Source organism: Lissotriton helveticus, chromosome 9 (genome assembly GCF_964261635.1).
Source record: "Lissotriton helveticus chromosome 9, aLisHel1.1, whole genome shotgun sequence".
Taxonomy (NCBI): Eukaryota; Metazoa; Chordata; class Amphibia; order Caudata; family Salamandridae; genus Lissotriton; species Lissotriton helveticus.
Genome location: NC_136070.1, coordinates 1,227,179,570 through 1,227,192,987, shown reverse-complemented (window position 1 = coordinate 1,227,192,987; position 13,418 = coordinate 1,227,179,570). Strand labels below are relative to the sequence as shown.

General features: G+C 48.4%; 1 protein-coding gene across 1 annotated transcript in view; it reads left to right on the top strand.

The window, feature by feature from the left end:
- Positions 1-13,418, top strand: part of LOC144783452 (cilia- and flagella-associated protein 100-like) — a 154,276-nt gene that overhangs the window by 117,523 nt on the left and 23,335 nt on the right. The window contains exons 12-15 of the mRNA XM_078662426.1: positions 2,055-2,206; positions 6,194-6,329; positions 6,928-7,130; positions 7,624-7,717. Of these exons, the coding sequence (XP_078518552.1) occupies positions 2,055-2,206; positions 6,194-6,329; positions 6,928-7,130; positions 7,624-7,717 (585 nt within the window). The remainder of the gene's footprint in view (positions 1-2,054; positions 2,207-6,193; positions 6,330-6,927; positions 7,131-7,623; positions 7,718-13,418) is intronic.

The following is a 13,418-nucleotide window of genomic DNA, read 5'->3' as shown; positions in this document are numbered from 1 at the left end:
TGGCGTAGCATTCAGACGCATCTCCAGATTTACGATTTCTTGTAAATCTAGAGTCTTGTTCCATGGGTGTTGCGTGGAAACAACCACAGCAACACCCATGGAACGCCCCTTCAATGCAAAGTGCTGCATGTGAAGGGACCGTATTTACAAGGAGATGAAAAGTCATGCAGGGTGGCTTTTCCTGTGCTTGTAAATATGGAGGAGCCCCCTGCCCCACCAGTACGTCACGAAAAGTGACGTAGTGGTGGCGCAGGGGGCTTGTAACTCTGCCCCTTAGTGATTTTTCGGGAATCACAGGATGTGGAGCGTCGTTGCCAAGACTCAAACCCAATTCCCCAGTTTCGAGGTCGATTGCTCTAGCTGTTAGGCTACCCATGTTCCCTTTGTATCTGTCAATAAGGCCCTGAATCCTTGTGGAGCTTGGAGACTGTGATCTGGGAGTGTGCAGTGAAATTCAGCTATGGAACCTACATTGGTGCTGGAGACTGTATTAACCCTCTCTTTAGCAGAAGGATTTATTGATTCGCATCCGGCATTAATATGCTATTGGTGGAACTTGAAGGTGTAAGGGTGCCAATAGCCTTTTGCCCAATTATTGCAAAGCATGACAGTTCTTTACTGCCCTTGCCAGTTCCCAACGGGAAACGGCCATTACAACGAAGCCTTTACAACGAAATCGTTAACCACGCATGCAGTACAACGCATGCGTGGTTAACACGAAAGCCTTTACCACGCATACCTTTTCTACGATTTTTGTAGTAAAGGTATATGTGGTAAAGGTAAAAAGTAAAAAAAGGGGGTTTGGGGGGGTCTCCCCCCCAAAAAAGAAACTCACCTGAAGTCACGTCGGGTATCAGCGTCGTTTAAGAGAAAACGGAAAATAAACTTCCGCTTTCTCTTAACGACGTATGACGTCACCACGCTAGTAATTGTGGTAAATGGTATGCGTGGTAAACGAATTCCGTTGTAACGCATGCGTGGTAAAGGCATGCGTTGCAACGGAATTCGTTGTAACGTCATATATTCGTTCCCAACAACATGAACCATAATTGTACAGTGATCAATACAACGTAAGTAATTCTAACTCATGAAACAAAAGAGAAATTTAGGGGAGAAGATGTAGCCTTACAGCTACAGCGGTCGACCTCGAAGCTGGGGAACAGGGTTCGAGTCTCGGCAACCACGCTCAACTTCCTGTGATTCTGGGCAAATCACTTAATCTCCCTGTGCCTAACCACAATGAATGTGTTCATCTGTAATGAAACTGGTGCTCATGTAAAGCGCTCTGATACCTGATATCCTCGGGTCTAGTTCGCGGTATATAAAACCAAAAAAAAAAAAATGTAAAAGAGAAGGGAATCTTATCTATTTATTGAGCATGAACTGTTTTGTGAGTAGGGCACAGCTACAAATTACTCTGAATGGGATTCGTTTTTATATTTATCTATGTACTTTGTACATTATTGTTGAGTACAATACACAATTATGCATTTGAGTGAGGGGGCAGTGAGTGGGGCGTTCTTTCTTTTTTTCACAACAAATTTTTTATTGATTGATCAGGTAAAAGCAGACATACAGTCCTCCACAATCAGGAGGTCACTGTAAATTATCAACATACAGATATCATTGTATCCCAATCAAGAAAAGAACATTTCACCCTAGCCCCCCACCTCCCACAGCCACCCAGTAGCCCCACTAACCCCCACAGTGGGGCGTTCTTTTAAAGTATTTTCATAGAGGTTCCTCTCCTCCATGTGTTGTCACTTGCAGAAGGCGCGCAGGATGTTTTTTTTTCTAATTCCGTAAGTTTTCCAAACCTATCGGATATTTTTAAAAATAATAACAAATCCCTCATACCTGCTTTCTGAGTGTGAAAGCTCCAAAATATATGGCAGGAAAAAATCTTGCACAAAACTTTTTCTTTTGTGGAAAGTTTCAAACAAGAGCGAATTTGACTGGCTGCATAACTTTACGGATTTTAATCGGGCGCCGTTTTATTTCAGCATAGTTCTAACGAGGAAGCCATTTTGAGTACTTTTGTGTTCCCTCTCTAGGCGCCACCATTGTACTTCACAAATTCACAAGAGCTGCTGGATATTTTCAGCAAACTAGAGCAGCAGAACCTCTCGTTGGTCCAGAACTCTCAAGAGACTGAGGAGACGCTGGAGGATCTCAGGCATGAGAAACGCAGGACAGAAGCCAAAATGTAAGTGTGAGAGTCTGCTGCCACCTTCAGGTCTTCTCAGGTAAGGTCAGCCTTTGACCTGGTCAATCAATGAATCAATCAGGGATTTAAAGTGTGCTACTCACCCGTGAGGGTCTCAAAGTGCTGGGCGGGGTGGGTGGGGTGGGGGGTTTGGGGTGTGGCTCCAGTTCAGCCGAAGAGCCAGGACTTGAGGCTTTTCCTGAAGGTGTGCAGAGTAGGGGAGCGTCTGATGTTGAATGGGTGCTCGTTCCAGGCTTTGGTCACGATGTAGGAGAAGGCTCTTCCACCCGCTCTGGTTCTGCAGATGTGCAGGGTTTCTGCCAGGGCGAGGTGGGCAGAGTGGAGGTTCCTTTTGGGTATGTGGAAGGAGACTCTTTCGCTGCGGTATTTGGGTCCAATGCTGTGGAGGGATTTGTAGGAGTGAGTAGCTTGAAGGTTGCTCTCTTCTGGACAGGGAGCCAGTGGAGGTCTCGCAGGTGTTGGGTGATGTGCTCATTTCGGGATGCCAAGGACGAGTCAGGCCATTGTGTTCTGGATGGTCTGGAGTTTGCGTAGCAGGGATTTGTTGATTCCAGCATAGAGGGTGTTTCCTTAGTCCAGGCTGCTTGTTATGAGTGTGTGGGTGATGGTCTTTCTGGCTTCAGGGGGGATCCACTTGAAGGTCTTGCGGAGGGTGTTGAAGCTGGTGGAGGTGGAGGTGACGGCATTTATCTGTCGGGTCATGGTGAGGAAGGAGTCCAGTATGATGCTGAGGTTCCGGGCGTGGTCCGTGGGGGTGGAGCGGGTGCCAAGGGCAGAGGGCCACCAGGAGTTGTCCCACGCAGAGGGGGAGAGTTCCAGGACTAGGACTTCGGTTTTTTCTGAGTTGAGTTTCAGACAGCTGCTGCTCATCCAAGCTGCGACTTCTTTCATTCCTTCTTGGATACTGAGTCTGGTGGTTTTGGGGTCCTTTGTGAGGGAGAGGATGAGCTGGGTGTATTTAGTGTACGATACAATGCTTAGTCCGTGCTGTCCGGGGATGGCAGTGAGGAGGGCAATGTAGATGTTGAAGAGCTTGGGACTGAGCGATGATCCTTGTGGTACTCCACAGTTGATATCTATAGGTTCAGTAGGAAAGATGGGAGTCTGATCATTTGGGTTCTGCCGGCGAGAAAGGAGCGGAGCCAGTCGAGCGCTGTTCCCTATATTCTGGCGTCATGGAGTCTACCTGCGAGGGTGTGGTGGGAGATGATGTCGAAGGCTGCGGAGAGGTCAAGTAGGATGGCGGCTGCGATGTGGCCCTGGTCGAGGAGTGCGCGGATGTCATCTGTGGCGGCGAGGAGGCGGTCTCGATGCTGTGGTTGCTGCAGAATCCGGATTGGCAGGGGTCAAGGATGGAGTTCTCTTAGATGAAGTTTGTCAGCTGGGCGTTGACGATGATCTAAAGACAGAGAATTATTGTCCATATCAAAAGTAACATTGTTTGGCACATTCCTGGCTCTTACTATGTGAACAAGTTAGTATTTTGGCATGTTGGACCCCAAATCTCTGCCTTGAGTGCTATCGATTTCCAAACCCTCTTTCAAACTTCATGTCTGCATAGAAGCGGTTAATGGCTGGAGCTCCTGCATGTCATAAATGTTGATACTGAATGCTTTCATCTAGTATCCCAAAGATAGAACCAATGCTCGTGGGCAGGAGTGGTTTCAGCTCTGCGTTGACCTCCAGTTATACTTGTTCTTTTCAGCCCTTGGTTCATGTTTCTTTTATTTCTCTCTTTCTGCTGTAACATGGCTGGTTGCTATGGCAGCTCCTCCCCACCCAGTCTGCTACCTGTGGTGATAGCATAGCACTGCGCCGCCTGCACTTTTTGATTTACTTTCTCACACCTTAATATATTGTATCATGATATATGCTAAAAAGTTCGATAGATAGATAGATAGATAGATAGATAGATAGATAGATAGATAGATAGATAGATAGATAGATAGATAGATAGATAGATAGATAGATATTTGATGGAATTGATGTAGGAGTCTGGAATGTTTTCATCAAGCACTCTCATTTTAAAGCATTCAGTTGCAATTAATTGCTCTCCAATTAAATTGTACGGTAGAATTTACTCAAAGCAATCAGAGTTTCCAGATTAATTAGCGTATAGCTCGTGACATATGTGATGTGCTGATGATATTTACCCTCATCCTGTGGGCTTATTGGGTGGTCCTTGTTGTGTAAACAAACCTACATAACACAGCAGTGCTCTCAACATTTTATGTGGCACCTACTTGATTACGCTGTGTCTTTAGTCTTCTTTGGATCAACATTTTAGCAGAAGCCCTGAAGAAAAAATTTGGCTAACATCCGCAGGTGCCCGGGTACAATATCTTCATGAATCTCTTACTAAGACTCCCTTAAAGGATGATAAAGCTGATACAGTCATTAGATTCCTGGATGAGATTTTAATAATAGTTGAAATGTGATCAATTCATCTTTGCTATTAAGCAAGTATTCGCTAGCCAGTTGGGACCGCCAATGTGTCTGTAACATGGGTCGGGGTAGGGCGGGGTTGTGTGTGTGTGTGTGGGCGTGTGTAAGTGTGTGTGTAATGTTACAAGGAGGTTTCCAGCTAATATATTTTTACTGAATAATCACGAAGGGCTCGATTCACAGAATGAACTTAAGACTCAATCCTAAACTTACTACTATTTTGGTATTCACAGAATGCACTTACTACTTTTGGCATTCCAGAATGCACTTACTACTTTTGGTATTCACAGAATGAACTTACTACTTTTGGTATTCACAGAAGTTAGGATTTTGTCTTAAATGTGTCTTAAGTCTGTCTTAAGACTGTCTTAAGTCTGTCTTAAGTCTGTCTTAAGTTTGTCTTAAGTTTGTCTTAAGTGGAGGAGTGTGGCTCAATGGTTAGAGCGGCAGACCCTGATGCAGAGTTCTGGCCAGGGACCAGGGTTCGATTCCTGTCTCGGCGGGGTCTCGGGCTCAATTTCCTCGGACCTGTTATTTCTCGCCTCGGTGCCTATTCTAATCAAGGGCCCCACGCTGCAACTCTGGGCAATAGTTTGCTTAGCCTCCACACCGGCCCCAACAGCACTAAGGATGCCTGGCTTCACCCTGGGGGTGCCCAGGAGTGGACACTTCACAGGGAAAGCCAGGAGGGGTTCCACAGCGGTATGAGTATCAGCGCCAGGAAACAGAATAGGCGACACCGCAAGGTGACTGTCTGGTGACAGTGCGCTCTATAAGTACCATGACATTTAGGTTTGTCTTAAGTTTGTCTAAAGATTGGTCTGAGCACTGTTGTTTGTCACGGGGACTGTGAGCGTACATGTTCTCCACCCGGCCAGGTGACGAACGCGCTTACTGTTTGGCCAGCCCAAGACAGCCGGCCAAACCACCAAGGGCACTTAAGTCCCCACCACTCCTCCCCCTGCTGGCTGTGACGGCAGCCCAGCCCCGCCCCATAAAACTGCCTCAGTTAATAACACTGAGCTAATATTTTATTTTTCCTTTTTGCACTGCTCAAAGAACAGTGGGGCGGCGCTCCTCTGCCTTAGCGGAGGAGCTGCCGCTGATCTTATATGTTATTCAGTGACTCATTGATAGATGTACAGTGTCCTACATGGCTCACCAGGAACTGGAAACCTTTGAAATGAGATTGTTAAAACATAAGTTTATGTTGGTTGCTCAGAGATATATATTGAAGAACTACTGTAATTTCACCCCATTAAAACTTTCTATACGCTGAATTGTTTAAATGCAGAAGAACAGGTAGATATAGAAATGCATTACCTCCCCATTACAAACAAATGGAATTTTAACATGGTCAATATCTACTCTTGGTTGCACCATGAATTTGCATTTGCAGCTGGAAAAGAATTATGCTATTCGGGACCCAGACACAATCGCAAACTCATACTTCCTTTAATAAGCCTGTGTTGGAAAACAAATCTTTTAAAACATGAAGGCATTTTTTTTTTCTCCCATTAGGGAAGAAGAATCCCGGATCCTTAAAGCCGAAGTCAGCCGCTTGAAAGAATCCGTCGCAAGAGAAGAAGAGAAAGCAAAGGATCTTCAACTTAAGTCGCAAGTTTTTTCATTTGGACAGCACAATGCCATAGACCAGGTGCGGTGTGGGGGAAGGTTGGGTCTTAGGTACCACTATTGTATTAACCCCTTCGCAGCGGGGGTAATTCCCCCGCTGTGCTGGGGGCGGGGGCGCGCACAGCGCCCCGTGCTCATGACGAGCTCAGCTCGTCATGAGGCACGGTCCTCGTGTGCTCATGACGAGCTGAGCTCGTCATGACCACACCCGTTTCCGTGGAACGTTCAGCACAGCAGGGGAATTATCCCCGCGTGTGAGCGCTCCACGGCTCATGACGAGCTCAGCTCGTCATGAGCACCTGAGCACCGTGGCTCATGACGAGCTGAGCTCGTCATGAGCACTTACGGTGCTAAAGATCAACCAGGAGGGCTGGGCTCTTCTGCCAGACTTATGTTTAGTTTATTTAGTCCCTTACACAGTATTGCCTTCTACCCAGCAGATGTCTAATATTTCCAAAAGGTAGGAGCAGACGTGCAATGTTCCTCCATTTGAAGGGTCACCAATCAGTTTGGCTCACTCACCGGCCCCCACAATTCATAGAACATAGTCACTGATATTGTTGAATGCACTGCTTTACTAAACCATGAGAACATTTTATAATGGGTGTTTTTTTCTATAGGAAAAAATGCTGGAATCTTTAAATGTGAAGGTGACCCAAGTGTACCGCGCCTGCATAGGAGATAACCAAGCCAACCTGGGCACCTTGCAGATGCTGGCGGTTATCGAGGGTCAACTTTTAGACATGTTGGATAACTTTGAAAAGATCCCACCAGAGAAACTAGTATTGGCTGAGAAAGCCAAAGCGAAGGAAAGAAGGATAAGGTACGCCAAGTTACACCATACTGACCACAGTGTCATATTTCTTATACCACTGAACTGTGCAGAATGTGTTGCAATCAATCACCCTCTGATAATGCACAACAGGCTTAGCAAGAGGGTTTACCATCCCCAAAAATGTGGTTCCTAGACATTCACCACTCATGCATGAACACCTTTACAATGAAAGACGCCGTATCAATTACAAAGTGAACTTCATATGGGGCTGTGGGACAAGTACAGTTGGGTAATACAAGGCCATTGTAGCTGATGTAGACTTCTGTTAAGTAAACATTGTAGGCTGAAATTACAGTGGAATAGCTTGGGCCTTTCTGAAGAATACTTTGTGATAAGAGTCTGTAAATTCTGCTAAGATTTAGATTTAATTGAAACCCTCAGTATATTAGAGATTGTATTAAAACCCTCAGTTCTTTCCAAATGCATCAAAAGCTTCTGAACATTCTAATTATGTCAAAATAATTTCTTCATTTTACTATAGAGTTAGAGAGGAGAAAATGAAACAGCAGAGATTGCACCAAGAGGAACGACTGCGGCGTGCCCTAGAAAGAGCTCAATCCGATCCCAAGAAAACGGTAACTATGGTTTCTTGATACATAACATTAGATGAAGTTTGTATGTGTCTCTTTCAATTTCTAATTATCCAATCCTGGGGTGAGTTTCATGTCAGTGCTCAAAAAATGCACCACATTCTAAAATGGGACACTAGGCAATTTCCGAAGCACTAATATATCGTCGTCACATTGTCTGTTATATCGACTGTTCAGATGATCTACACCCGGCTGTATACATTGGAGGGTGCTACTATGGTTTCATCTTTGGCCAGAAAATCTAAGTGCACTCTAGCTGCATATTAGTATATTCATTGGAAATGTGAGAGTGGGTCCACCAATCAAATTCAATGAACTGTTGACCAGATCTGGCAGTACAGGTCCTTATCCACTGCTCTCACAGGGAAAAACTGACTCTGTAAGTATGGGAGAAGGGGGGATACTGAACTGAACTGAACTTCCAGATGTTTGTGATGACAGCATCAATAACTTTGAAACCAGACATTAACCCCTTCGCAGAGGGGGTAATTCCCCTTCTGCGCGCGGGGGCGGGCGTACATAGCGCCCCAGTGTTTATGAAGAGCTCAGCTCGTCATGAGGCACAGTGCTCGTGTGCTCATGGCGCGCTGAGGTTGCCACGGCCACACCTGTTTTCGTGGAACGTTCAGCACAGCAGGGGAATTATCCCCGCGTGTGAGCGTTCCACGGCTCATGACGAGCTCAGCTTGTCATGAGCACTGAAGGAGTTAATACTGGCATTTGTCCTGGGTGTACTTATATGCTCCAGCCTCCTTCTCGGGATGATAGGTTAGTAAGGTGCTTTAATGACAGACTCCAAAGAAAGCCTGCAGGTGAATGAAGGAGACTGGAGCTAGGACATTGGAAGGGGATCTTTCACATCAATATTTTTACTACAGTTTTTGTAAATTGCACATGGGACAACCATGGATCAATGAGCTAGCATCATGAGAACAACAAATGTTTCATAGCTGCAAAAAAATCCCCGTCAGGCAGATATTCCAACAGATAATGCATTAGTCACTTGGCATGCTGGTGCATCACATGTGATATAACACAAGAACACATATGTGGCAAATTATAGTATATTATTTATACCCCTGCCTCAAATATTTATTTGCATGGTAGCGACATCAATTTCAGAGAGCATACCAGTATAAACCCAACCAAAATAATAGCCCTTACAACGCATTTATTATTTAGAGGAAATTATTTGGGTGCAGTGGTGAGAAATGACTATTCCACTATGTGTGAAGAACAACATGTCTTCATGTTGCTCTGTCCTCTGGACAAGTAAACACAACCCCCGCAGCACAAAGTGCCACATTATCTTTCTGGGAAAGAAGAATCTCTGCTACTGCGAAGTCCAGATTTGCATCCTAATGTGTAAGATGTTAAAACTTGTATACAGTGGCAGCTGCTCCCGGGAAGCAGCAGTGGGGCAGGGAAAGGGGAGGAGGTTACAAAAAAAATCATTTATCTGCTGGCTGGCCGGCTGGCTAGCCACCGCCTCTGCTCCGCCCTCCTCCTGGCTTCTTCTGGGCAAATAGGAAGCAGGAAATCGGAAGCACCCAGGCTCCCCATAGCTAATCATAACGCTGCAATGCAGCGTTGTGATTGGTCTGACTGCCCTAGTTCGGCGCTCAGCCAGGGAATGGGAGCCTGAGCATGTTCTCCACCCAGGCTGTAATGCAGCGTTGTGATTGTTCAGTGCACCGTGGATTGGCACTCAGCCATGGAATAGGGGCCCGGGCACGTTCTCCACCCAGGCTGTAATGCAGACTGGGTGGAGAACTTGCAAAGTACGCATGACTGGCCGGCTCAAGAGGGCCAGCCAATCAGTCATTGCACATTCACATAGTGCACACCACTCCTCCCCCCTGCTCTGAGAGCAGAGTAGATATGCCCGCCCCTACAAGATTCCACAAATAAAATGAGTAGAATGTCAAGTCATTATCATTTTATTTTTCCTTTTTTTATACTGTGAAAAGCAGTGGGGCTATGTATATATATATAATATACAATATAAAATAAAAATGTTGGAAATGGGGGTTACCCAAGTCAGCCAAACAGCAATAATCCCCACAACAAGGCTCGGATTACATCCAAAGCTCTATTTGCAGTGTAACCCGTGGCCGCTGTGGTACTGCGCAAACACAAGTCCTATCCCACCGCTTTGCCACCAAATGTTGGAAATGGGGGTTACCCAAGTCTCCAAGGGGGTAGCATGGCATCAAGCGGGCAGGCCAAACTTCGAGGACATGTGAAGCATTCACGCAGTACCCACAGACGACACACCAGTCACACCACAAAAGAGTCACGACACCACCTTTGGTTGGAAAAAGATTAAGTTTAGTTATGTCTCCAACCTGCAAGGTAAAAAGGAATAGAATAGTGGTAGTCACAACAAGGCGCCAACTGGCACCAGAGCCAAGTACTTCAGAGGGGGATTATTTACATGGGACAAAAAGGGGTTGAGTCCAAAGTCCATGCTGAAAGGAAAAAGGTTGATTAAATGAACATTAGACCTGGGGCCAACCTGGCGGGGCCAACTCAGGCTCTCATCCTTAGGGGGTTGGCTGAAATTGTAAGTTGCAACATTAGCGTAATTACACCTCATGCGTGACAACACCAACCCAACCCCTGTAAGGGAAAAACATCATCTAATACCAGACAGGATCACCTGTAATGGATCAGCGCAGCTGGCTCCTTAACATGGGGCATACACATTTCATCAGGGTAAACGCAAACATCTCCTCGTGCAATTAACACTTCCCTAGAGGAGCAGTAGACCCATTCAGGTAATTGGCCAGGCGACATTCCAGCAGATGTAAAACGTGTGCTCAAATGTAACACTTTTTAGAGGTCAGATAACATTTCACTGGGAAACAACCATTAAAGAATCACTGTAAGAGTGTAGGCAGTAAGTTAACCTTTCCTCACTCAGGAACAAGCCGTGCATTACCCTGAGTAATCAGGCCTACCATTTCATGAGGTAATAACCCTTTCAACGGATAAACAACCATTCCATTAAGACCAGGATGAGTATGCCACTGGGCAGGAACATTTCATTAAAGAGGAGGCCACAGTTCAGTAGGCAGTAATGCAACTTTTATCAGGCAGGAATAGACGGGAAGCAAAACACTTCTTCAGATCCCAATATTTCTCTAGGAATCAAGCATTTCATCAGGCATCAACCTGATCTCCGCCTGTCAGGAACCAACCAGGGGTTAACTTTTATGGCCAGGCCGTCACTAAAAGGGCTTTGTCCCTGTTCTTGCCCAGTTCCGGCGTTTCCTTTGGCTAAGTAGGGCCAACGGGGCCCTTTCGCAGTGTTCCCCAGAGGGGAGGGGCGGTTCCAGGTACTCCACCTCGCTCCTAGGAGTTCCCGCTACTGGGCCGCTATCCTACCCACTGGGCTTTACCTGACATCTTCGGCTCACACAGGAGCCCTTGCGTGGGTTTCCGGTGTGGGGAGGGCCCAGGCTTCTTTTGGGGCCCTCCGGCGATGGTGCTGGAGGGGAGGGGCTCTCTGGTTCCTCCGAACCCTCTCCGGTCTCAGTACAGGCCCCGAGCTGGCGGCGGCGCTTCTCTTGTGGCGGCGGGGCTGGCACCGACAGTGTGCCCCGGCCCCGCCTCCTCATCAGCTTCTGTCCGCGGCCGCAGACCGGCGGGGTAGGCTCCCGCTCCGGTCTTCCTACACCATCGGGGCTCCCCTCAGCTCACTGGGGGCCCCGCGACACCGCCGGCCGGCTTCTTCCGGCAGCCAATCCCTGCGCGGCTTTCCAGGGCACGGCCGCGCAGGCCAATCAGTGCGCGGCGGGGCTGGGGTTGTGACCGGTGACGTCACCGGCGCCCCCGCCACGTGATGCCGGCCTCTCCGGCTTCAGGGCCTAGCGCGGCCCGCTCCTCCTCATCGGTGGCCCCCTCCTGGTACCGGGGGTCGCCGCAACGATGCCTCCCACAGCGGGGGACGATCTCCTCACAGCGCCGGGCCGCGGCGGTGATTTCTGGCGGCAATAAAGGGGTAGGCTCCCTTTTGATTAATTCCTTATGTAGCGGCGAGAGCGTGCCTCCTCAACCGGCGCTATTCACAGGATACCACAGTCTCCTCACGCAGAGCGCGCCACAACGAGGGGTAAGCTCCCTCAGCGCTATTCAGTCAACAACTTCCTCAGGCCACACAGCAGGCACAGCGCTATCACTGGAAGGGGGGCGCTTTTCTCGGAGGACAGCTCACCCTCAGCGCACACAGTCCTCAGGGCCAACAGCACTTCGGGGGCCACACCAATCGCAGGGCACAGTCCCTTGGGGCACAATGCTCCACAGGCAGCAACCGTCTTTAGTCTCCCAGCGCTTAGGGGGCGAACTGCAGTTTATGCCAGTCAGCTGTCCACAGCCCTTCACCATAGGCACCTCACAGCCCAGCGCTTCCAAAGGGGCCACCGCTTCCTTGGGGGCAAACTCCTCACCTCCTGGGGGGAATCCAATTAGCTCCTTCCCTTTCCAGTGTTCTTACAGTGCGGCGCTGGCATGGTTCAAGTTCCCAACTGTGACAGGGACCTAGTCAGGGGCCTCCCTTGTCAGGGGCCCAGGGGACAGTAGAGTAGGGGGTTTATAGGGGTGCAGGGCCCAGCTCACAGGCCCATGTGGCGGTAGCACCTCACAGCAGGTCCCCTCTCTTCTTTGTCCCTGCGCTGACTGACTCTCTGGTGACACTTCTCCCTATTTATACCCTCCTCCCAGGCAGTGCCAGGACCTTCTAGAATGTTGGCACATCTAGCCTAAACTGGTTCTAGGGGAGGGGGTGAGCACCCTGGGTGCCAGGCTTTCCCTCCAAAAGCTAGGGGTAGCTGGGTAATATTATCTAGACCGCTGACCTATGGCAGTCCAGTGGCAAAACCCAGGGCCATGGCATCCATTTTAAATACAATACATTTCAATCAGGTGCAGTTTTAAAATGGGGGATTTTACAAGTGCTCACATTATTTCAGGTAATTACATTTTTCACCAGGGGTCTCACACCACTCATGGCCTATACAGGTTTAAGCCCATGGGGGAGACAATCTAGATAAGGGGGTCAAAAGCAAAAAATTTAGGGGGAAAAAGGCCAAGTCCAACACAACTCCCCCCCAGCCAAAAGCCAGGGTAGACATATCAATGCCTTGATGGGCTTCCCTGCTTGGGGCGGAAAAAGGTGGACGCAGGCCTGCAACTACAGGAGCACCTGCAGTCTCTCCTCCACTCTGGAACCCAATGGTTCTCTTTCGCAACCCTCCCTTCACCAACAAAACCACCCCACTGGTGTTCCCTAGTGGGATGTTTTTCCTTCCTAGAGTGGGAGGCTCTAGCCTCAGGCTTGTAATTCTCCTGGACCACTCTCTTCTCTCCAAATTGCCACTGGTCCACCCATCTGGGGTCTACACCCTCAGACTGACCAGCCCTTAGGGGCGAGGCTCTCCTCCCCCTACTTCTCCTCCAAGGGTTCCTCCATCTCCTACGCCTGGGGACACCCTCACACAACTCTCTCCCCAACCTGGAGTCGAAACCCACAGGCTGAACCGGTGACAGGGGCGAGTCCTCCCTCTCCCTGCACCCCCTCCCAGAGTTCCGCACCCTCCTACCCGGAGAAGTACCCCTGGGAGTCACTTCTGGGGGGACTCTGGTTACAGAGGTCCCTCCCACCAGGGCAGGCAACCCCTGTCCC